This window comes from Acinonyx jubatus, chromosome F2 (genome assembly GCF_027475565.1).
Source record: "Acinonyx jubatus isolate Ajub_Pintada_27869175 chromosome F2, VMU_Ajub_asm_v1.0, whole genome shotgun sequence".
In the NCBI taxonomy this organism is placed as follows: Eukaryota; Metazoa; Chordata; class Mammalia; order Carnivora; family Felidae; genus Acinonyx; species Acinonyx jubatus.
Genome location: NC_069394.1, coordinates 78926842 through 78952510, shown reverse-complemented (window position 1 = coordinate 78952510; position 25669 = coordinate 78926842). Strand labels below are relative to the sequence as shown.

Here is a 25669-nt window from a genome sequence, read left to right as displayed (position 1 = left end):
TCCATTGATGTAACTGGATTGTTGATGTCCCTTACTATTATGGTATTATTATGAATGAGTTCTTTATGTTTGTGATTAATTGGTATATATTTGGGTGCTTCCACATTTGGAGTATGAATGTTTACAATTGTTACATCTTGGTGGATAGATCCTTTAATTATGATATAATGCCCTTCTTTATCTCTTGTTGCAGTCTTTATTTTAAAGTCTAGATTGTCTGATATAAGTATGGCTACTCAGGCTTTCTTCTGGCAACCATTAGCATGATAGACTGTTCTCCATCCCTTACTTTCAATCTGAAAGTGTCTTCAGTTCTAAAATGGGTCTCCTATAAACAGCATATACATGGATTTTGTTTTCCTATCCATTCTGTTACCCTACGTCTTTTGATTGGAGCACTTAGTCTATTGACGTTTAGAGTGAGTACTGAAAGATATGAATGTATTGCCATTATGATGCTTGTAGAGTTGGAGTTTCTGGTGGTGTTCTCTAATCCTTTCTAGTCTTTATTGCTTTTGGTCTTTTTTCCCATCTTTTATCCCCTCAGATAATCCCCCTTAAAATTTCTTGCAGGCTCGTTTAGTGGTCATGAACTCCTATAGATTTTCTTTGTCAGGGAAACTTTTTTTTAATCTCTCCATCTATTTTGAATGACAACCTTGCTGGATAAAGAATTTTTGGCTGTATTTTTCTGATTAGCACACTGAATATATCCTGACACTCCTTTCTGGCCTGCCAAATTTCTGTGGACAGCTCTGCTGTGAACATTATCTATCTTCCTTAGTAGCTAAGGACTTTTTTTTTCCCTTGCTGCTTTCATGACTCTTTCCTTGCCTTAATATTTTGTGAATTTGACTATGATATGCCTTATTAATGGTCATTTTTTTTAATCTAATGGGAGTTCTCTGTGCTTCCTGATTTTGATGTCTGTGTCTTTCCCCATGTTAGGAAAGTTTTCCACTATGATTTGCTCACATAAACCTTCTACCCCTTTTTCTCTCTCTTCATCTTCTGGGGCCCCTATGATTCTGATGTTATTCCTTTTTAAGAAGTCACTGAGTTCTCCGTTTCTTGTATTATACTCTTTTGCCTTAGTCTCCGTTTTTTTTTTTGTCAGCTTCACTATTCTCCATAAGTTTGTCCTCTATATTGCTGGTTTGCTGCTCTGTTTCATTCTTCCTTGCTGCCGTGGCATCCATTCAAGATTGCAGCTCAGTTGTAGCATTTTTTATTTCATCCTGACTAGCTTTTACTTCTCTAATCTACACAGAAGGGGATTCTAATCTGTTTTCAACCCCAGCTAGTATTATTATTATCATGATTCTAAATTCTGGTTCAGACATCTTGCTTCTATCTTTGTTGATTAAGTCCCTGGCTGTCATTTCTTGCTGTCTTTCATTTAGTGTGAATTCCTCCATTTAGTCATTTTGAAGGAAGAAAAGGAATGAATAAAGTAAAAAAATATTAAAAAATTAAAAACAATACAAAAAATGAAAACAGGATGCTAGATCCTAGGTATGTTTTGGTCTGGATGTTTAAAGAAGCTTGCTAGATTAGAGAAAACAGGGAAAGATAAGAAAAGAAAAAAAAGGAAAAAGAAAAAAAAAGGAAAGCATTTGAAAATGTGAAAAAAAATGAACACAGTAAAATAGAATAAAATGAAATGATGGAAGTAAAATGGAATTTTAAAGAAATTTAAAGAAACATCTTTTTAACAAAAATGGAAAATAAAATATTTTTTTCTCTTTCTGTGTTCAAGAATAAGAAAAGAAAAATAAAAAAAAAATTGAATAGATGGGCCAGCGAACAGAATGAAGTTTCCCCTGGAAGTCAAACTATGAAGCAGTTTATAATCCTAAACTAAGCAGGCAGAGAGACTAGTGGTGTTTCTGAAGAGCACAGTTGGACCAACTGGGCAGGGCTTAGTGTAACGGCTCTGTACTCCACTAGATAGTGGGGCTTGGCTTACTGGAGTGGATTTTTGTGATGCATATAGACTTGCTTACGCCTGCACGGGAGGGGTGAAAATGGCATCACCCAGCTACCCAGTCTCTAGTATCAGACCTTTGTGATCTCCTTGACTAGCAATTAAATACCCCTTCTTTATGTCTGGCTTCTGTCCACTCTCTGCTTCTACACTGTCTGTAACCAAACTGTCAGGCCACCAGGCAGCACCTCCCTCCTGAGTTTTATCTCAGATGGGGCTGTGTTTCCCAACCCCTCATGTCTGAGGGCCCTGCAGCTTTGACCCATTCTGATTCTCCGGGGGAGGGTCTTGCTGAGCAATGGCCAGGTCCTGGCCCACTCCTAGGAACGTTTGCAAGACCGTGCCACTGCTGATGCCCAGAGACCGTGGGCCAGCCCACCCCAGAAAAAATTTGAGTGATTCTGTAGTAAGAGCGTTTCAGGGATTGTGAGAAATCACAACACATAGCTGGCACCAGGCTACCTCTTTAACATCCTCGCTCCAACACCAGAAAATGTGGCCATTCTCTGGTGTCCTCTGGGACCTTCGTCTGTGGGGAGGCCATAACGCCTCTACCAAATGTCATCCCATCAGGGGAACCACCTCTCCCTGTGTGGCCTGAGGACCCTGAGGACCTTGCTCTCTGCTCCCACGGATTCACCCTTGCAACCAGAGCACTGCCAGGTATTGATCTGCGGAGTTTCAGACTCTGTGCTCTCCCTGTTTGTAGCATCGTAATGGGATTTAAACCCTCTCCTTTCTCCTTTCTCCCTGTTTTTGTTCAGTTACTTGCATACTCTTTTTTTTTTCTCTCCAGCTGCTTTTGGGGGTGGGGGATGCTTTCCTGTACTCTCCCCCCATCTCTGTCCTCTCTCTGCAAGCAAAAACAACTCCCTGCCCTCCGTGGCTTCTCTTTCCCCCAGTTCACCTCTCTGTGCCACATACCTGCCAAGTTCTGTGGTTCAGATTGTGCAGATGGTTATGTTAATCCTGAAATCAGTTTTCTAGGCGTGGAGGATGGTTCAGTGTTGGTCTGGCTGGATTTCAGGGACCAGAGATACAAAAAAAACTTCCATGTGGTTCTGCCATCTTGGTCCTTCCCCCCTATAATGTCCGTCTAAATCAGCATGATGACAAAGGCAACTATCACAAGTTATTTAATAATAATATAAAATTACAAGCTAATTCCTCTAAGATACTAAATATCACAAAATTGTAATCACAATGATTGTTATTAATGCAAATATTTACAAATGTATAAATCCCCTTCTTTGAAAACTAGACTGTTGAAAACATAAAAGAAACAATGGTTACAAAAATATTCAAATATATTTTCACATACCATTTAAAACATATTCTAGGACAAATCATTTACTCAAATATTTTTTTCCTGCCAAGTGGTTTTGTGCAGACGACATATTCAAACACAATTTATTAGGTGATTAAGGGTGAATGAATCTCTGTTTCTTATGACTGTGTAAATATATATGTGCCTGAATCAATTAGAAGTCACATCACAAAATTTTTAGTTAAGGAAACAAAGATTAAACAAAAAGAAGTAGCGTGGTTAGTACAGGACTTCTCAGACCTGTCATATGTTAATAAGTGTTGGGAAATAAGAGACAGAATGGAGCAGGTGATGAACACATAGTTGGAAGCTCACAGCACCTGGATTTCAATATAAAGGATTCACTGTTGACTGACCTTGGTCAAGTCAGTTGACATCTGTGTATCTCTTTTTACATTATAAAGGCTCATTTGTAAGAACAGAGCTATAAAGATTAAAAGATTTGGGTGGATTTTATTTTATTTTATTTTATTTTATTTTATTTTATGAGATATGCAGAGACAAGCAGAGAGAGAGAGAATCCCCTGCAGGCTCCGCACCATCAGCATTGAGCCCTATGTGGGGCTCAAAGTTATGAAATGTGAGATCATGACGTGAGCCAAAATCAAAAGTTGGACACTCAACCAACTGGACATGAGCCACCTAGGTGCCCCAGAAGATTTCAGTTTTGTAGATGGTGAAGAAAAATGAAGGTGGAAAGGTACAATTCCCAACTGTCTGCAATGGGAAATTTAAAAATAAACAGGAAATATTTAACTTTCAAAACAACCCCCATGTCTAGCTATTTAAATCAGATAGGAAGGACCTACTGCAAATTATATTTGCCAACAGGCTTAGGGGAATGTCAGTCTCCTTTTTCTCTACCGTCAATGTAGCAGGAGAAGGATCCTGTGAAGCTTGCCAAGGAGTAAAACTAAAGGGAAGGAAGCAAGATACCCCAGATGTCCTTTAAATATGATCCCTAAAAATGAATATTTTTAAACGTATTCTCCTTAACTGCTTAGATTTTGTGAAATGATCTAAGAGGTGACTTTAATGCCTAAGCCTTCTCAGTAAGAAAGCCACTGCTTCCTTACAACAAAGGATTTCGAAACTCTAAATAACATTATTCACTAAAAATAGAATAAAAAAGAATGAAACACTTAGCAATAAATTTGCAGAAGTACAAAATATATATTCTGAAAACTAAAAAAAAATGACTGAAAGAAATTAAAGAAGATCTGAATAAATGGAAAGACATTCTATTTGCATGGACCCGAAGACTTAATGATGTGTTAAGATAGCAATGCCTCCACAATGGTTTTTAGATCAATCTGTGTCAAAATCCAACCTTACTTCTTCGCAGAAATAGACAAGTTAATGCTAAGATTCATATGAAAATGCAAGGGAATTAGAATAGCCAAAATAGTTTTGCAAAAGTTGAGACACTCACATTTCCTGATTTTAAAACTTGACAGTTTTAAAGAGATGGTAATCTAGACAGTGTGAGATATGTCCACATATGGCATATGGGTAGTCATATAGTCATTGAAATAGAATTGAAAGTCCAGAAATAAACCTCCACATTTACAGTCAATTGATTTTCAAAGGTGACAAGACCAATGGGAGGAAATTGTTTGTTCAGCAAATGGTGCTAGGAAAACTGGATATCCACACGCAAAATAATGTATTTGGAAACATATCATTTGCAAAAATTAACTCAAAATGGATCAACAACATAATATAAGAGCTAAAATATAAAGCTCCTAGAAGACAACAGAGGTGTAAAGCATGGTGACACATTGAAATAATTCTAATGGATGTTTTTCCAAAGGAGATTTATGTAAATGTCCAATGAGCAAATGAGGAGATGCTCAACATTGTTAGCTATCAAGTACATATGTATCTTATATCAGAGTCATATGTGATACAACTTTATAGCCATTGGGATAGTTATAATCACAAAGGTAGATAAAGACAGGTGTCCGTGAAGATGTGAAATTGGGATTCTCAGACACTGCTCGTAAGAATGTGAAACGGTACAGCTGCATATTGGAAAACAGTCTGACAGTTCCCACTTTCACTCCTTGGTATAGGCTCAAGAGGAAAAAAAACACACATGTACACACAAAATTTGCACATAAAAGTTTATAGCAGCATTATTTATAATAACCAAAGAGTAAACCCAACCTAAACGTCCATCAGTGGAGGAATGGATAAATAAAATGCGGTATACCCATGCAGTGGAATGTTAAAAAATGAAATATTGAAACCCGTTGCAACATGGATGACTCTTGAAAACATCGTGGTTAGAAGCCAAACACAAAAGACTATCTATGGTGTGATACATTTATGGGGAATGCCAACAGGAGGCAAATCTACAGAGATAGAAAGAGATGAGTGGATGCCTAAGGATAAGATGGGCTTTAAGGACTGAGGGATATGGGGTCATTTTGAAAAATGCCAATGTTTTAAAATTGATTGTGGTGATGGATGCATAACTCTGTGAAGATACTGAAGGCCACCAAATTATATGCTTTAAATGGTTGGTTTTATGGTACATAAATTGTATCTCTGTGAAACCATTTTTAAAAGGACAAAATAACCCGTATATATTCACATATCTATAAATGTTTCTGTATGTAGCCATCTGTATCTGCATTACACCAGATGAGAGTTAATACTGATGTCTTTAACTACCTTCCATTACCCCATGGGCTGTTTTCACCTTCTTCCCTTGCTCCACTCCAACAGTGACAAACCGGTTCCTTCCCTCCACCATCCACTTACTTGTTTAATTTCAACATATATGTATAGCAATATCAGAATTATTAGCCATACCTTCATGTGAAACAATTTTATCAACTAGAATACAGTACCATGTGCAGTTCCCTTTGTCTTTATTCTAGCATTTGTCTTACAGACTCCATTCATTTCCAAAGTTACTTAGGTCAGTGCGTCCTCCGCCCCCTCCCCATTCGTTTCAAGGAAATGGTTACATACATTTGTAATGAAATTTGGGATTGTTTTGTCATAGCTGCTATTCCCTCTTTGGATCCCCTATCTTCCTAAATGACTCTTTTAAACATATATATGTTAAGATGCACCCTTTGTTCTCTAAAGTTCTATGTGTTTTGACTAAAGCATAACACCATGTACCCATTATTGTAATATCTAAAAGAATAGTTTCATTATCCTCTAAGTCCCCTATGCTTCACTTATTCAACCTTTCCTCCCTCTCTGTGAATGCCTGGCAGCCACTGATTATTTCTTTTTTCTTTTTTTTTTACTTAATTTTTTAATGCTTATTTTATTTTTTGAGAAAGAGAGAGAGACAGCGTGAGTACGGGAGGGGCAGAGAGACAGAGGAAGACAGAGACTCTGCTCATTCCAGGCCCTGAGCCGGCAGCTCAGAGAGTGACACGGAGTTCAAACTCACAAACTCTGAGATCATGACCTGAGCTGAAGTCAGACGCATAACTGACTGAGCCACCCAGGGGCCCCACTGATCTGCATAGTTTTGCCTTTTCGGAATGTCATATAAATGGAATCATAGTATGTATCCTTTTGAGACTGACTTCTTTTACTTAGTAGCATACATTTGTGGTTTCTCCGTGTCTTTTTGAAGCTAGCCAGTGTATTTCTTTCTGTTAGTGAATAATATTTCATTGTATAGATGTATCATCGTTTTTTGTTTTTTTTTTCTATGGATGAAGAACATTTTGGTCACTTTTAGTTTTTGGCAATTATGAATAAAGCCGCTATACATATTTTCATGCAGGCTTTTGGGTAAACACAAATGTTAAAATTAGTTGAGTAAATATGTAGGAGTGCAATTCCTATGTCATCTGTTCAGACTATGTTTAGCTTTGTCAGAAACTACCAAACTGTCTTTTGAATTCCCACCAGCAAGGGGTGACAATTCTTATGATAATATATCTCACTTCATATTGGCAATGTTTTGGAATTTTAGCCATTCTAATAGATGTGTAATGTTATTTTTAAAAGTTTACTTATTTATTTTGAAAGACAGATCATGAATGGGGGAGTAGGAGAGAGAGAATCCATGCTGAGCAGGGAGCCTGACACGAGGCTTGACCTCATGACCACGAGATCATGACCTGAGCCAAAGTCAAGAGTCAGACACTCAATGGACTGAGCCATCCCAGGTGCCCCATCAAATTTCATAACCTGAAATTTCCTGATAACAAATGCTGTTGGGCATCTTTTCATATGCGTGCTTGCCATCTATATATTCTTTGATGAGGTGTTTGCTCAAATATTTTGGCAACTTTCTAATTGTTTATTTTCTCGCTAAGTGTTGAGTTCTTCATATATTTTGGAAACAAGTTCTTTATCAGAATGCATCATGCAAATATTTTCTTCCAATCTGTCACTTTTTATTTTCTTAACAGTATCTTTTACAAAGTAGATGTTTTTAATCTTAAAGTATTTTAACGTCAAGTGTTTTTTATGGATCATGCGTTTAGTATTGTATCGCTCACTGCCAACCCCAAGGTCATAGGTTTTCTCCTGTTTTCTTCCAGAAGTTTTATAATAATTGTGTTTATGTTTGGATCTGTGATCGATTTTATGTTAATTTTTATTAAAGGAATGGCATTCATGTATAGATCTTTCTTCTTTCTTTCTTTCTTTCTTTTTTCTCTTTTTCTTTCTTCTTTTTCTTTTGAAAAGACTATCCTTTCTTTTCTCCATTGAACTGCTTTGTTCTTTTGTCAAAGACCAATTGACTATTTGTTTGGTTGGTTTTGTTTTATCTTGTTTTGGGACATTCTATTCTATTCCAATGGTCTATGTGTTTAGTCTTCAAAAATTTGATGCTGTCTGGATTACTGTAGCTTTATAGTAAGTCCTGCATCAGGCATCTTGAATTATCCAATGTTTTCTTCTACTTCAGTATTGTGGTAGCTATTATACGTCTTTTGGCCTTCCATGTGAACGTTAGAAACAATTTATTAATATCTACAAATAGCTTGCTGGAATTTTATTGGGACTGCATTGATTCTATAGATCTAGCTGGGAAGAGTCTTCTAATCCATGAATATGAAATATCTCTTTGTTTTGATCTGTTTTGATTTCTTTCTTCCGAGTTTTGTCGTTTCCCGTATGGAAGTTTCTACTTATTTTGTTAAATTTATACCAAATAAAAACTTTTTAGTGAGCTATTATAAATGGTATTGTGATTTTAATTCCAAATTCTAATTTCTCATGGCCGATGTATAGGAGAGAAATTGGATTCTGTATATTAACCTTATCTCCTGTGACCTTGCTACAATAACTTATTATTTCCAGGAGCTTTTGGTTGATTCTTTGGGATTTTCTACATAGACAAAAAACAAAACCATTCATTTCTTCCTCTCTAATCTGTATGCCTGTTACCTCATATGCACTAGCTGCCTCCAAGCACAATGTAATAGGAGTGGTGAGAGGGGGAATCCTGCCTTCTTCCTGATTTTAGAGGGAAAACATTCGGTTTCTCACAGTCCCCTCTGTTTTTATTACATCCCACTGCAATTTTCCAGTTTCTTTGTTTCTTTCATCTCAATTATTCATGTTATCACAGGCCTGTTGTTATGGAAAAGACAGTGGGAATCAGAGATACTTTCATTTAAATCATGATTTGGATCTTGGTTAAGTTAATTTAACTCCTTTGCGTTTTAGTTTCCTTATTCCAAATTAGGAAAATACTGCCTATGCCATCCATGTACTGTTAGGATGATTACCTGGAAGATCTTGCAAAAGTTTTTTTTTCCCCCCACTTAATGCATGAATACCTAACTTTGGTTTAGGCCCTATGCTAAATTCTTAGGCTTAGACTGTGAACGAAACACAGGTTCAGCTATCAAAAAAGTTAGTGGAAAAAAAGTCAAGGTCGCAGTGTATTTTAATAATCATAAGTGCCATGAGCCCTGTCGGTGCACATGGTTGATTTTCAATACCTAGTCTTTGTCATTATTCCTTTCCCAAGTCTGTTCAGTCTTTCTGAATTGTCAAAAAGAGCTAATGACATTCCTTATCTCTTTCTTTGTATACCTTGTTTCCACCCCACATAATCAATGCAAACAGTTGCCCATTTGATACTCTCTCTAGTGTCTGCATTGTTGTCACTTCTTCCTCCTCCTTTCACCTAATGTCCCAAACATTTCTATACTGGAGATATATAAGAGTAACATTTTGTGATTGCTAACATTTATATTTTGGTTACCATATGGTTCATACAGTATACATAGAGTATTTCAAACATAATATTCTAGAGGGCAGGGGGGTGATAATGTAGATTTTTACATGAAGCGACTTAGGCATTTAAAACAAGCTTTTTGTCATGAGGTTAATGCTGATTATTTAGCTGTACAGAATGTCTTTTATAAATCCAACATTTTTCCTGGGCTCCATCCTTTGTAATCTATAAGGAATAGAGAGATTAAAGAAGGGATTTTTAACCAGGAGGAGGGGAAGGTGGGAAAAAAAGTTACAGAGAGGGAAGGAGGCAAACCATAAGAAACCCTTAAATACTGAGAACAAACTGAGGGTTGATGGGGGTGTGGGAGGGAGGGGGAGGTGGGTGATGGGCATTGAGGAGGGCACTTGTTGGGATGAGCACTGGGTGTTGTATGGAAACCAATATGACAATAAATTATATATATATATATATATATATATATATATATATGAGTGTATGGGGCACCTTTCTTGATTTTGTGTTTTAAAGACTAAAACAAACAATAATACGTTGGTTTCCTGAAAGACAGTGCCCTGTTACCTAGGCAATGGCTTTATGACACCCAAGATGTAACTAATACAACTTCAGATCAGCTTCCAGAAATTCTCTGGTTTATGAGATGAGTAGCTGAAACAATTCATTACATTGCCTTTCAAGAAAGTTATTTTGGGGGGAAGGGGGAGGAACCAAATGTGGGAAGGTGGAAAGGGGAGAGAAGGTATAGCTAACACAAACACAAGGTTGGGGAGAAATCAGCAAGGTGACCTACTGGGAACAGTTATTTGCCATTCCAGACTTCCTACTACCTGCAGTGACAAATTTAAAGATTTGGCTTTAAAACACGAAGTAACTTGCCTTGCTTGTTTGTCCTTATTTTCTTAAAAGTAACCCAATGAAGCAATAGTATAGAAAAGTGCTGGCTGGGGTTTTCATGAGCATGAGTGTGTGCCCGTGTGTTTAAAATACATTAAAATAAGTGCTGCCTCTGAGATTTTCAACAGTTACTGCTGACTCTTTAGTCTCTCCAAACTCCTCTCTGCATCAGCAATTTTGTATTTGATTTGGAACATGTTCTACATATTCTCCACCAAAGACTGGAGGTCAGTCTTGTAAAGAAGTAAAGGCATTGCATAGACCTTTGATAACCCCGCCATGCCTGCTGTCCCTTCAAAGGAAAGCAGTGTTTCAGCCTACACTTGGCTGGTTAATAGAATTGACTCACCAAGTTGCCCTTGTGACTAATGATTGCCATGCGAGATGTTGTAGAATGATGTCATTTACTAATAAAATGCATTTGCTTTTACAGACTCAATTCTTTATGTTGAGAAAATAAAGATGAATCTTATTTTAAGGAATCAAGCATTTTTTCCTTACAGAAATTAAATTAATAAAATAACTGCCATCTAAGAACCTGTTAGTTTGATAGGCAGTATTGTAAAAAATAGTATGCCTGTCTGTTTTATAAGAGTAAAGATAACCATTTAATTGATCTATCCCTGAGTCAGTCTTCCAGTATTTGAGTTACTCCGTGATTTAATATTGGAATAAAAAGTGGATAAATATCGATCAGATATTTAAGTGACTTTAAGAATTTCTGTCTAGAATAACAGATTGTGTGTGTGTGTGTGTGTGTGTGTGTGTGTGTGTGTGTATTCATTACGCTTCTACTATATGCCTGGGTCCTTCACAAATATCAATCCTCAAAACAAAGCTGGATTTTGTAAATTTGTAAAACAAATTTTACAGATTTGGAAAAACAGATTTGGAGGGCTTAAGTAATTTTCCAAACATATTAAGTTGTGGATATTTGAATCATTGATAGATTCTTTGATTTCAAATCCATTATTTCCATTATTTGCAATGTACAGCTTTCCTTTAATCCTTTAATGAGAAATAATTGAAAATTATGTGATATGACATATTTCTCTTATCCTGTCCAACAAAAGGACATTTCCAATAAATATTTATTTTAACTGAGATTTTGTGTGTGTATAATGCATGTGTCTACCTTTTGCTTGTGTACATGCAGGTATCCCTATTTACAGGCATTTTGCAATAAAAGTTCTTAAACACTGCATCTTCTCCTACTTATGACTTCACTAATGTGGACTGATATAGTAGTTGGCTTAAGAATAGAAAAGTAGGAGCACCTGAGTGGCTCAGTCGGTTAAGCGTCTGACTTCGGCTCAGGTCACGATCTCGCGGTCCCTTAGTTCGAGCCCCGCGTTGGGCTCTGTGCTGACTGCTCAGAGCCTGGAGCCTATTTCAGATTCTGTGTCTCCCTCTCTTCTCTGACCCTCCCCCATTCATGATCTGTCTCTCTCTGTCTCAAAAATAAATAAACGTTAAAAAAAAATAAAAAAAAAGAATAGAAACGTAGAATAGAAAAGTAGTGGTGCACCTGGGTGGCTCAGTCGGTTAAGCATCCAACTCCTGATCTCAGCTCAGATCTTGATCTCAGAGTCGTGAGTTGAAGCCTCACATTGGGCTCCATGCTGGGCATGAAGCCTACTTAAGAAAAATAATAAAAAAGTAGAGTTTATGATGTCATCCAACATGAATAGTGTGTTTTATATTTCATGTTGCTTTGCATAAATTGCACTACACCTATACACTTAATTTGTGTAAGTAATTTTAACATGGGCTTGAAAACATAATTTGATGACAGGTTATAAGAGTAAAATCTGTAGTTTTAAGGCCGTTCAAATTACTTAGGACATGATCAAAAAGAAAATTTATATAATTAAATGCTACTCATTTGCACTAATAGTTTTTTTTTTCTTAGTATGCACCAATTTCCAACCATAAAGGCTTATTTGTTGATTCAAAATAAATAACAGTTAATATACCTCAATTTCTGGTATAGTGATGTTATTCTTTAAGCGTTATTTTGTTTTTATTTATGAAATCTAAACATTTGGCTAAATGAAGGTATCTTGTAACTGCCAAAATGACTGTTTTTTATGTTACCTTAAAATACTTAGGAAGAGACATCAGAAGCACACATTTTCCAGATTTTCTCCTTGTTCTTTTTAAATAATATCATCTGTTCCACATAGCCCCTCTAAAACCATGGAGTAAGAAAGAAAGCAGTATTTAGACTTGGAGATCGGTAGTGTAGCCAAAGAGGTTGGGCATGTGTGGGGATCAGATAACCAACATCTATCCCAGGTAGAGCAAGAGAAGGGGGGGGGGGCGGTATCTCAAACCACTATAAATAAGGGGAGGTTAAAAAAGATGAGAAAGTTATAGATAAATGAAGAACGTTATAAATAAAAGCTTTCAACCTTGCAATATGCCTCCACAATATGCATTATGTAGAGATGATTGCCCCAAAACAGAGTAATATTGAATTTATTGGAAATTCGAAGACTTGTCCAAGTGGAGATCTTTGTGATTTTTGTTTCATACACCAGCAATTGAATTATTGTTTCCACTGTGGAAGGAAAAAGAGAATTGATTTTGAAAATTGACAATACCATTGTCATTATTAGTTAGGTGTAATGTCTATTCTTTTTCCAAACAAGCCATATTTTGAATCTGGTTTAGTCAGTTTCAATCCCAGACATGCACAGGAATAGTTGATGTGCGGAGACATGGCAGCCTCCCAGCTCAGCTCTCAAATTTCCACAAGCAAGATGACTCGGTTGTGATGGAGATAAGACCTTGGTTGACAAAGATAATATTTGCCATTGACATTGAGTTATTTTTATGTAACCAAAACCTGTCATTCCTTAGACAACAAGAATATAGAATGTGAAAATAAGAAGAGGTTTAAAAGTTAAGATTCCAAAATATGTCCAAAAAAGTCATTGAAAGGAACTTAATTTTTGAGAGTTTAGAACTTTACTAACAGTACAGTCTCGTTTATCTTGACAAATAAATTAACCTTTGATTTGAAAATTATAAATTGCCCCATTTGTTGCAAGAATTAGAGCCTGTACACTGTCACAAAATATTTCTTTTTTAAGGAGCAGAAACAGAACCCTGAGGAAGAAAATGGTGTGTAAGTATAGTATTAGGAAATGCTAACCACTTTTAAAATCCTGTCTTTCAGGAAAGAACGGTGACCATTAGAAGACAAACTGTAGGAGGCTTTGGATTAAGCATCAAGGTAACCTGTATTTCCATTCTATCTTTAAAGGCTGTGCTGTAATGCATGCATTTTTGTGTATTTTGGGTTTTGGTGATTAATAATTAGACAAATATGGCTATAGCAAAATCTTCAATATTTGCACTGAGACATAAAGTAGGTAGGTTCTCAGAAAACCTTGGCCAACTTTTGATTTAGAAAGTTTCTTAGAAAAAGTATTTGGGAATTTAACCTGGCATTGAACATAGATAGGTAATTAACTTTATCTGGGACCACCTAAAATGTCAGATCTGGTGTTGCTGTGGGCATATCTTCCTGTACCCAGCCGGGGAAGGAGCTACTGCCCCCACCCCCCAACCCAGTGAATGGAGCAAGAACAAGTTTTACACTAATAACAGTTAAATGTTAGTTGGGTTTTATTCATCTTTTTCTTTTGTGTCGTTTTCATTTTTATTTTTATTTTGTAGAAATCAGCAAATTTTCATGTCACAATGCCAAGTAAATAGGGTAAACACAGTTTTAGCATCTGATTTATTTTTAAAATGACCATCCTGTTAACTTCCATTTATTAATGAATTTTAAATGCCTTTGTTTTTTGTGGATGTGGTTGACCAGTAAAAGCGTACCACACCTTCAATTTATCGTCATTGAAACAAAACAGAAATTTTAAAAGGATGGGAAATTATATAAATATTGGAAAAGTTAATTGCTGTCTTTAAATGCCCTTTAGAAACCTACATCTTTGCATAGATAAATGAAATTTAACTTTATCTTAAGCCAGGGGGTTAGGTATTTTGCCCACGTAGGGTGAAAATCATACATCTCAGGTATATATTTCATGAAATTTTAACACAGCTCAGTTTATATATGCTTGGAAAGTGGAGCTCTAAATTTGGTGACTATCAGTTCTAGCTGACATTATGAAAATGACTTAGAAAAATGGACCAGTGTGGAATAGCATTGTGTTGTCAAGTGATAAGAATATTACTATATAAAATGTTAGTTTTAAAATATGTATTTAACTTTCACTTTATCGTCCATCAGCTAAATCCAGGGAGGTTTGCAGTACAAGTTATAAGAAGTGAATATGATGCCATGGGAATTATATGATACAACAGACAAGCTTTTTTTGTTTGTTTTTGTTTTTTTCTGTGATATTGATTGGGATTGCTTGAAGGGTTTTAAAGATACCACTAAAGATAGTAAAAAGTCCATGAGAGAGAACAAAAGCTAAATATGAATAAAATCCAATCTCGAGAGGTGTTTTCATTTGAGATAAGCATTTTTACCTAACAGGTCGGACTCTTTTTCTGACAGTGGAGCTACATTAGTTTTATGCAGGGAAATTTTCCTTTCTATTTTTTTTTTCTATTTCCATTTATAATTTAAACTCAATAATATGATGTTATTTATTTTTATTAAAATGCTACAATTTTAACTAAACATATTCTAAAATATCAGGAATTTTGCCAAATGAATTATGTCTATTTACTATTTTCATGATTTCATTCCAAACAAAACTCTTATACATCAATAAATAGATTAATTTTCGAAATCAAACGAGTGTGCATTTTCCATTCATAATATTGGCCACAAAAGCAGTGCTTGAATTGCGATCTGTGCCATATATTAGGAATTCTGACAAAAAAGGAAGTTATCTTACAATTCTTATGATACACTAATCAGAAATACAAAAATTAAGTTTATTATTTCGATTATTACCCAGTCATTCTGAAAAGTTTCTCTTTAGGATTTTCCATTTTGGTTTTCTCAATAGTTACCTCTGACACTTGCTTTTTTATTTTTAAGCTGTATTTTGTTCTGTTAGTGTGCATGTGTGTGTGTGTATACACACACACACACACACACACACACTGCATATATATATATATATATATATATATATATATATATAGAACCATTTAAGAAAATATTTTAGCCGAATGCAGAATTAATGTTTTAACTTTGACCATTTATTTTTTTTCTATTTATTTATTTTTTGTATACTTATTGCTAGAACAATTTGAACCAATAATATAAATATTCCCATAAATATATGAGTGTATATCTTATCCTTATTTGCTTCAGTTAACTAATCACTGCTGGCACACACTGGAGATTTTGTAGTGAGAGTTATTGACTAAAAACCTTGACTATCTCCACTGGAAATAACAAAAGGAAGGGTGCATCTTTGACAATTAAAAAGACATTAACTAATATAGGGAAGACTTCTACAGGTGCTCCTGAATTTCATTGTACTGAGAACATATGGTGATATTTCAGTTTTACCTTTCAAAAAATTATTTGTGAAAGCCTGACTAACAAGTAACAAAATGGCCACCATTTGTTTTTGGTCAGCAAACACTAAAACACTCCAATATGTGCTGTTACGAGTCAAAGCCAATGGGCCATGTTCTGTGCTCCTGCCAAATCTTGGCTGATGGGTTTTTCTCGCAACTGTCAGCCTTGTACATGGTGGCAACCCCTCAGTTTTCCCACATGGCAGCCGGTGCTACCACAGATGGTGGACAACGTCACAGAGAGGCATCTATTCTAATGCTTTGAACGTGCCCCAGGGGCAATAGACTGTGGGCAGTGTAATATGACGGAGGCAACCAATGTCCATTAAGCTTTGATGTCACCTGTCCATGTACAATAATGTCTTGCTCCCAACACTCTCTCCGGGCAGAGACTTCCCTCCCTATTAGGGTGAGGAAAAAAAAGTCAGTCTTTACCTCCTTTTATTTTCTCTACCATATTCTTGAGACAACGTTGAAACTTCTGGGACAAAAATGTGTGGCTTAGTCCCAGGTGGCCTGGAGAATGAGGTAGCCACATGTCTGTACAGTTTGATTCCAGGTCTTTGATTCGATATCCTCCCTTGAAGCCAATAAGATGTAGTGCACATTAAGGAGAGTTTCCATCTCAAAACTTCCTATAATCCTAAGGAATAAGAGAAAATTGTAAATAATAATGAAAGATTGTAGAAGATCTAAATTTTTAAAACTACAATGTAAGTAAATTTTAATCCATTTTCTTTTCAAATGTTGTCTTATCCCCTATTGTTTTATTTTATATTTTATTTTATTATTTTATTTTATTTTATTTTATTTTATTTTATTTTATTTTTACCTTAAGATTTTAGTTTGCATTATTAGGACTTTCTTACAAGATCCGGGACTCTCCTTTGAAAAGTCATAGTTACCATCTTAAATCGTATCTGAAGATGCTAGACCCTCAGTGTGGAACACAGTCATCCAAAAAGAGCTTTGGCATCAGTCACATTACATTTTAATATAGAAATCAGATTTATCTCCAGAGACAAATTTATTTTTTAAATTCTTAAAATCCCATCTTTTCAAAACAAGAGTGTTTTACCACGGAAAGGTTGAGACCAAAATTACCTATATATCCATGTTAATTCTAAACAAGGGGAAAAAAAACTCACAACACTGAACCAAGGACCTTTGGGCAGGTGACAGTCTTGTACTAATGCAGCACGTAGTGAAGCAGGTGTCCTGACAGGTGGAGCGTCCACACACAAGGCTGACTGTCTTGCTCCACGTTCCCATCCTCTGGTTTAGCTAATCGATTTGTTTCCAGCTCCTAAAAATAAAAGGGGTTCTTTTTAACCCCCCTCCTCCCCCGAACATGCTTATCCCCGGATCTCCGCTTGTTTCTGCGTTTGCTGTCCCGTGTTACAGTTTTTCTTGCACTACAGTTAGATCTAGTAGGAGCGCATGTGTAACTGAGCCAGGCTACAATAAGATGAAAGTTGGAGGCACAACACACACACCTTTGTACGTGGCCCAGCTCTCTGTTGTCTTTAAATGGCATTTCACCCACAGGCTCCGACTCCAGGATCTCAAGATAGAAAGAAATGATGGCCATGCTTTCTGATCAGAAACTTAAATCATGAACCAATGCTGGGGTTTTATGCACTGTGCTCACTCCCCGGGCTGTCTTCTGGAAAGCGTTGCTCGTTCGAGCTATTTTGACCCTTGTGTTGCTTTTGAGAACACTTCTGGCAACTGCTGTAACTCTGGATCTTTCCTGACAATTCTTTATGATTCTTCCTGTCTCTTACCGTTGTTGACAGTCTTCCTTGATTAAAACGTCCCTCAGAAGTCATTGCGTGTTTTTTCCCTTGTATTCGTTTTTGTTTTGGTTTGTCACTCAATAAAATGTCAAGCTCTTCTTATTTACATTTTTAAATTTCCAAAAGATCATTCTCCGAAAACTGAATTAAAGGATCACTAAACTTTCCACTTATAATCATTTATCCTTCTCCGGTGTCAGACTGAAACTGCTTCCTTTTGTAAAAAGTTCAGAAATCACAGAAGTAAAAGCAATGACTCCTTCAAGTCGTAATTAATAAAAGTTCATCATGCACCCACCAAGAAGACAGTTCACAGAGCAGGAGCCCTCAAACCAAAACACAGAATGTGGCTCAGGGATACATTATTATACAGCAGCTTGTATAGTGGGAAGGCAGTGACTGTTTTTCACGGCGATTGGTCTTAAGACTGCATTACAATTTTCTTAAATGATAGAGAGTTGCTTAGTGGTTCCTCCGGGTCAAACTTGGGAAACAAGTCAAGTTTTGCTTATGATTTCAGGAGGCATGAACAAAACATGACTCGGGTCAAGTTAGCCTTGCAAAATAAGCTAAATTAAGCTTTATTTATATGACTTAAACTGGTTTTGTCTGCTTGGAATGTTCAAGGCTGGTGTCCATTTGTTTTTGATTTTCACACCTTAAAGCTCTCAGATTTATTAGGCTGGCTGGTATATCCTCTCCCTGGTCCTGCAGGACATTCTGATCTGGGCCCTTGTCTAGTTTTCCTGAGTTCCTGAATTCCTATGGACTTTTCTGTCCCTTGTTCCCCACTCTTCAGCTTCTGCCCCCCTTTCCCTCCCACCTTGCCTGCCTTTTGGCCTTCGGGTAGAATCTTTCTTTCACATGCTCATCCCTTTGTCTGGACTCTCCAGATACTAAGCCATTTCCAAAAATGACTTCATGGTCTCCACACCTACATTCCCAATAATCACCAAAGTTTTGCATCAGAGGACCCAATATTCTTGTATTTTTGCCTCGTTCCTTTGAGAATCACTCTATGGATACTCCCCTTAAAATAAGTCCCTTTTATTTGTCTTCCATATCTTTGCAAATACAACATCATACATTTGCATATTATTAAATCATGCCTCTGGTCATTGTCATTTAACAAATCACCTTTTAGAGATGGGTGTTTTGCATATTATTACTAGAAAAGGTTTTCTGGAGTATTTTTCAACAGACACGACTCTGCCATCTATGTCCGTTAAGGAAATGTTTGCAATAAAAGGGGATTTTTTATGTGGAAGCCTTAACTTTGCACAATCAAGAATGAAATTATAATTATTATTAAAATTTTATCATTTATAAATAATAATTGCAAATATTTACCGACTGCTCTATAAATCCCAGATACTGAGCTAAATACTTTATATTTGGTTTCATTTGGCCTTAATATCTAGCAAAGTAGGTAACTATCACTATCCCTCTATAGACAACGGGGTTACGTACTAAGAGGTTAAGTAATTTATCCATTGTTGTACAGGGCAGATCTAGGCCTAAACTTCACCTAAAGCAGATAACATTTTATTATTATTAATAATAATAAGAGAAGGCTCTTAATAACTATGCTCTATAGGTATAGAAACCGGAATATATAGAAAAAAAATATATATATAATATATAACATGTAATTATAGAATATATAATATATCACATATATTATATAAAATATATGATAAATACATATATAATATATAGTTATATATATTATATAGATATAGATAGATATGGAAAATTATTTAGAAATAATTTTATTTCTAAACTCTCTACCTGGGAACACAAATAATGTTTCCTTTCTAAATTATTTATGTTATGGTTTATTCAAAACTAAAATAAACGGATCAATGAGTCCAGGATCAAGCAAAGAATTTAATATCCAGGGCTTGGTATTACTTTTACCAAGTTTACCAATAAAACTATGTTTTCAAACTAGGTGTAATAAATTTCTTTCTTTCAATTTATTAGTGATTTCAGGGCAAAGTCTTTAAATATCAACTGTTGATGTTAGTTTGCATATGGTTGCATTTCTCCTCATTGTGTTCCTTTTTCTTTTCACTTGAGTCTGATTCTTCTCTTTCCACCGGGGACAACATGGATATATACCTTTCCACCATAGAAATAGGAGGATACCAGACATGTAATAAGGCTTAAGTTGAAGATAATGGATTAGTCCCAAGAATCAGTTAAAAGCACTGACCGACTATCATTTTAAAGAGCATTTTTTAATTAAATAGCTTATTGAGGTGTAATTTACATACCATGCAATGTAACCGCATTTATAAGTTAGTGGCTTTCATTATATTCACAGATGTGTGCAACCATCACTATAGTCAATTTTGGAGCACTTCATCCCCCTCATATCCTTGAGTTATCATCCCCTTCTCCACCTATGGCCCTAACTCAGCTTTATGCAACCACTAATGTACTTTCAGTCTCTATTTTGGACTTTCATATGAAGGCAGTCATATAGTATGTGGGAAGGATCATTAATCCGTGCTGAGATCAAACTAGGTGATACTAGCAGATAAGCATGGCAATCGAACAGATAAGGATATTTTCCAATATTCTTTCAGATTATATTCCTTTAGGTGCTTTTCCCATACTTCTTCATTGGGCTCTTAACCTTAATTACTGTGTTGTTATTATCTGTTTACAAATATTTTTATTGCTGTAAGTAAATATATAATGGTGGGGTCTATGTTTCTTTTTTCCCCCCAGATCCCAGAATATGATTGATTGATTGATTGATTGATTGGAATAATGAAAATGCTGAACTGAAAATATTTGTTTGGCAAGATTCCCCAAGCTCTGAAAACATTCTGGGTTTTATTTGGTGGAATTTCACAGTTATATTGGCAAATGCTTTATATAGAATACTACTAAAAATGTTTTAGATGGGACTTTATATCCTGGTTCCTATAAAGTTAGCCATAAGCTTAATTATACATTGAATGGTATATGTTTTAATATTTTCTGGGATGCATTGTAGAATGTTGCCTCACTTTCCCTCGTCTTGATTTTACACTGGAACAACAGAGTTCAATGAATTCATTTATTCTCTAAACTTGACCACAAGCCATATACCCAAGCCATCCGAAGGGTAGGTTGGGGAGAAGCCAGTAAAGGAAGCTCTGCCTGGAGCTCAGGACCTTTACAGTCTAGTAGGAAAGTAGACATTGATCAAATTTTGATGTAAATAAATGTAAATCATAGCCTAGATCCAGTGTTACAGAAGTGAATTACTTCATGTAAGCAGACGTTGATAAATGGGGTCCTTAACCTGAAATTTTGAATCTGAGTAGGAGTTTACCAGGTTAAGAGTAAAAGAAAAAAGTGTCCAGGCAGAGGGGATAGTATATATTGATGTCCTTTGGTGCTCAGAGTGATGAAGGTCCAGGATGAAGAGGCAGAGGCAGGCTGAGACCACAAGACAGGGGACCGCTGAGGATTGGGGGTTTTATTCTAAGTGTAATGGGAAGTCTATCACCTATTTTAAATAGGATGAGTTGCGTTATTTGATTCTTGACTGGACAACCTTACATTTCCCCATTTAGGTCCAGAACTAAATCTAATTAACTTTAATAGAGCTGGACTGCTCTCACATTTCATCCAATAAATTAAGGTACTGTAATTTTAAGTTCCAATTTTATCTCCCGAGTTTTGTCTAAAAATTTGCTCTTTAATTAATTAATAAAGTAATTTTCTGCAATTAGATCAAGAATCCTTTCTGAGCTCTTAATGTCTGATTTAAAAAGACCCAAAAACGAAAAACCCACCTTTGGAATCAAATCATTCAAATTTCAGGACAGATTTTACATATAAAAGAAAAAAAAATGTTGACAAAATAGGTGTTAGTTATATCCTGTCATTTAAAAATAGGTATAAGTCTCCTGGTGTTGAGAGATGAGTGGGGTTGCTGAGTTCGCCCTCAGAAATTGCTATTCCAACTGTCTTTTCTCAAGGCAGACCCCAGCGAGAGGTTTCCCACTGGCCTACCATGGTAACTGGTATGAAAAATCTTTGGCACTGAGAAAATCTTTGGATTCAATAGTGCAAGGAGAAAAAACTATGAAAAGCAAAACAGCTGAAGGAAAAACACTCTGATGATAGCCACACAGAGAAGAGTGACGTAAACAATGTCACTCTCTGCCCCCACATATCTGAACCAAAAAGTATCTGGATGAGTTTGTTTCTTCTTTTTCTACCACCTGAAACTTCATTGGTGGATGGTTCATCTCAGTTAACCAGTTTTTTCTTCTTAGAAATGGAGATGTGTTCTTAAAATTCCTTCCAATTTCCAAGTGTCTCTGGACACCAACTATGACTATGGTCATTCGATTCATTGTACATTCTTGGCTTCTACTTAAAATCATTCACTCTGCAATGTGCTTTGAAGAATGGAGCTATCTTAGTCCCGGAAAAGCTTTTGACTTCATTTATTCATTCACTCGTTCATCAACAAACATTTCAAAGATAAAAAAGAAAGACGTTACTCCATGCATTGAGTTTACATCAATGTGTGAAACAAATCACCAAAAAATTCAATGCCCTCTTGGAACTTACATTCTAGTTACGGATGGGGGAAGGAGAAAGAAAGCAAATAAATATAAGAAATGAATAAAGATAATAGTAGGTTGGAAGCTGATAATTATAATGGGTAAGAAAGAATAGAATTAAAAATAGGGGATTGGGAACTGGGAACCCTAAATAGTAAATGCTGAGGGTCTTAGAATGGATTAGTGCTAAGCTTATTTACCACTCTAATGCCATGTAATTTTATTCATAAATCTTAATTGATAGACTAATTAGGATAATAGCTACCTTGTATTCAGTGTTTATTGTGTGTTAAATAAGCGTTCATTCAACTACACTATCAGTCACAAATCACTATCCTTCGATCAGATGAGAGGTCACGTTAGACACAATTAGTGCTTCTTATGGGCATACTGACCAAAAGGCAAAGGAAAATTAGGAGCTATGCAGCTTAGGTCAGAGACTTTACAGAGCTAGTGAAGGTGGAAGCTGAATATTTGGTTGGTGAGAAATAGTGAGACAAGAGAGTTAGCACTGGGTTTGAATTTCAGTCGGAGTAAGACGGTTTCAGTATTTTATTTATCACATGTCTTTGATATTCTAGAAGGAAAAGGGACTACTTTCCAAGAAAAAAGCTGAATGTCATTACTTTTCTCAACAATAATTGCCCATCTTATATTTAAGTATATTGACAATTCAGAGTTAAAAATTGACATTCATGGAAAAACATCTGTTCTGAAATAACTTTTGTCCTTAAATAAAAAAATACTTAAGAAGTTTACTTGTTCTGAAGGTAGAGAAACCCAGTGGGATTTTAGATTGTCTTTGCAACTATCCTGTATTAAAAGTGCTGTATTTCTTTTATGCCTGACATTTTATTCTTTAATGCCTTTATTTGATTTTTCAACTATTGATTTCAACCTTCTCAACTCTGTCATACCGAAACAGAAGTTTTATGTGCTCATTTCAGGGATTTATTTTATTTCCTTCCATATAAGTTTAACTTACATATTTTTTTCTTTTTTCATATATCATTCGGTCAACTAGATGAAGAATTACTACAATGTTCTTGCCAGTTTATTGTATTTTGTTAATTGTTTCATATATACTTTCACACTAAGAGGAATATACTATTAATTAAAGAAATGTAGGTGACCCCTTTCCCATCATGCATATGCAGTCTGACTTTCTGTATCACTTTGTGCAGGTAAAGGTCTCTTTAGTTACTTAGCATCCAAGGGGACCTGTGCTTGGTCAGCAGCCTGGAACAACTTAGCCAGTTAATGTAAATACATAATTATTTGGTATTCGAATGCTAAATAAGAATTTCTACAATGGACAGCATGATACACATTGAAGAGAATGCCCATTTAAGCACTTCCAATCTTTATATGGAAAACAAAAGCTTTCAAAGTCAACTGTTATTAGTTACTGGATATCACCGTGAAATTCTAAACAGGTAGATTACGTTTTTTGGGAGCACTATATGCTGAGTAGAGAAACTCCACAAGTTTGTTTAAATTCTATCTGGTGTCCATTCACAGACTATTCATTGCATGTATAGTTTTCTAATTAAAACCTGCATTTTTATTTTTTGCAATTAAAAAGCGCAATATATGATTTTCTCTTTTCAGGGGGGAGCAGAACATAATATTCCAGTTGTCATTTCAAAAATCTCCAAGGAGCAAAGAGGTAAAGTGTTAAGAGAATTATATAGTAACCATTCCTTTGTAAGCCATCCTTACTGTAGAATAAGTCGGATTAAATACTATAGATTAGGATATGATTGACCAGCTCCACGTTCCCCATGACCAGGCAGTAAGTGGCTGAGTCTGATTCCTGAGGCTCTCCCTTTATTACTTTTGGGGCATATTTCTTTCACAGAAAAGCAAAGGGGAAAGAGAAGAGAGAGTGTGACTCTATAAATCAGGGACCACATAGCTTTTCAATTGTTTCATTTAGCAAACAAACATATCCACAAACTTAATGATAGCAAGTCCTGTCAAATATAGGCAGTTCCTGACATACATATTTTTTTCTGTTCTCATATGAAGTTTTACTCAGTCTATCATGAAGTTTCACTCAAAAACACACCAAAGATGTAAAGCAACTGAAATCAGTAAGACAATCTAATGTTTAAAAGGAAACCCAGAGCTGATCCCATAGCCGAAGGACTGAATGTCTAGATTCAAGCTTTTTCATAGATACCTTAATACGATAAGTACATGAGAAAATCTCGTCATCCATCCAGAAGAGAGACCAGTTTTCGGCAACTGTAAGATCTGAAATGATAGGATTAAACAGAAATAGGTGTTTCAATATCTGGGCGGAATCATAAGATTGTTTTTGCATTTCTATTACTTGTGGATCATTTACGATGCTGTCTATATAAAACATTTATTTTTCCCCCTTGTATCAATATTGCTTTGATTTAATTATAAAACTCTTTCATATGTATGAAGAAAATAGTCGATGCATAATCATTGCTTTTCTCTCTTCACAGCGGAACTTTCAGGTCTGCTCTTTATTGGGGATGCGATTCTGCAGGTATAAATTTTACCCTAATTTTCTATGTGCAACCAAAATATAAATTCAATTCACAATAGGCCACGTGAAACCAGTTTTCTTTTCTTTGCAGATAAATGGAATTAATGTGAGAAAATGCAGACATGAAGAAGTGGTAAGTTTTCTTCACTTTTTCTTAATACCATGATTTTCCCATGTGCCAATGAGGATTCATTGCATTGCTAAATACTGTTCAACTTATTCATTAGGTAGATATGACATTGGTCCAGTGTACTATCAGATTTTTCAAATGATCTCTTAATTGGTGTGTGTGTGTGTGTGTGTGTGTGTGTGTGTGTGTGTGTGTGTTTCATAGTAGAAACAGAATTGTGAGTACTACCCAGGATGAAACATTTCTTTGAAATGTACTTCAAAGAAATACTTTGAGGGTTGCTTGTTATGTTTTTCTGGGTTTTCTATTAATCCCTACCAGTCAGTGTCCACTGAATATATCTCTAGGTGAAATGCATCTCTAATTCTTTACAAATATTTAAAAGTTTAAAAACAGGGGAGCCTGGGTGGCTCAGTTCGTTAAGTGTCCAAATCTTCATTTCAGCTCAAGTCATGATCTCACGATTTGTGAGATCAAGCCCCGCATTGGACTCTGTGTTCACAGCATGGAGCCTGCTTGAGATTCTCTCTGTCCCTCCCCTTCTCACACTCTCCCTCTGTCTCTCTTTCTCAAAATAAATAAATAAACATTTTTAAGAAAGCTTATAAACAATAGAATTTATGTCTGTAAAATCTTACACAGTAGCAGAGTCCATCGGAAGAGCTCATACAGACGTGTGTGTGTGTGTGTGTGTGTGTGTGTGTGTGTGTGT

The 25669-nt window shown here is 35.8% G+C and overlaps 1 protein-coding gene across 3 annotated transcripts in view; it reads left to right on the top strand.

Annotated features, from left to right (window-relative positions):
• Positions 1-25669, top strand: part of SNTG1 (syntrophin gamma 1) — an 886518-nt gene that overhangs the window by 596804 nt on the left and 264045 nt on the right. For all 3 annotated transcript variants that reach the window (XM_027042820.2, XM_027042821.2, XM_053208542.1), the window contains 4 exons: positions 13592-13648; positions 23915-23972; positions 24784-24827; positions 24919-24960. In XM_027042820.2, coding sequence (XP_026898621.1) covers positions 13592-13648; positions 23915-23972; positions 24784-24827; positions 24919-24960 — 201 coding nt within the window. The remainder of the gene's footprint in view (positions 1-13591; positions 13649-23914; positions 23973-24783; positions 24828-24918; positions 24961-25669) is intronic.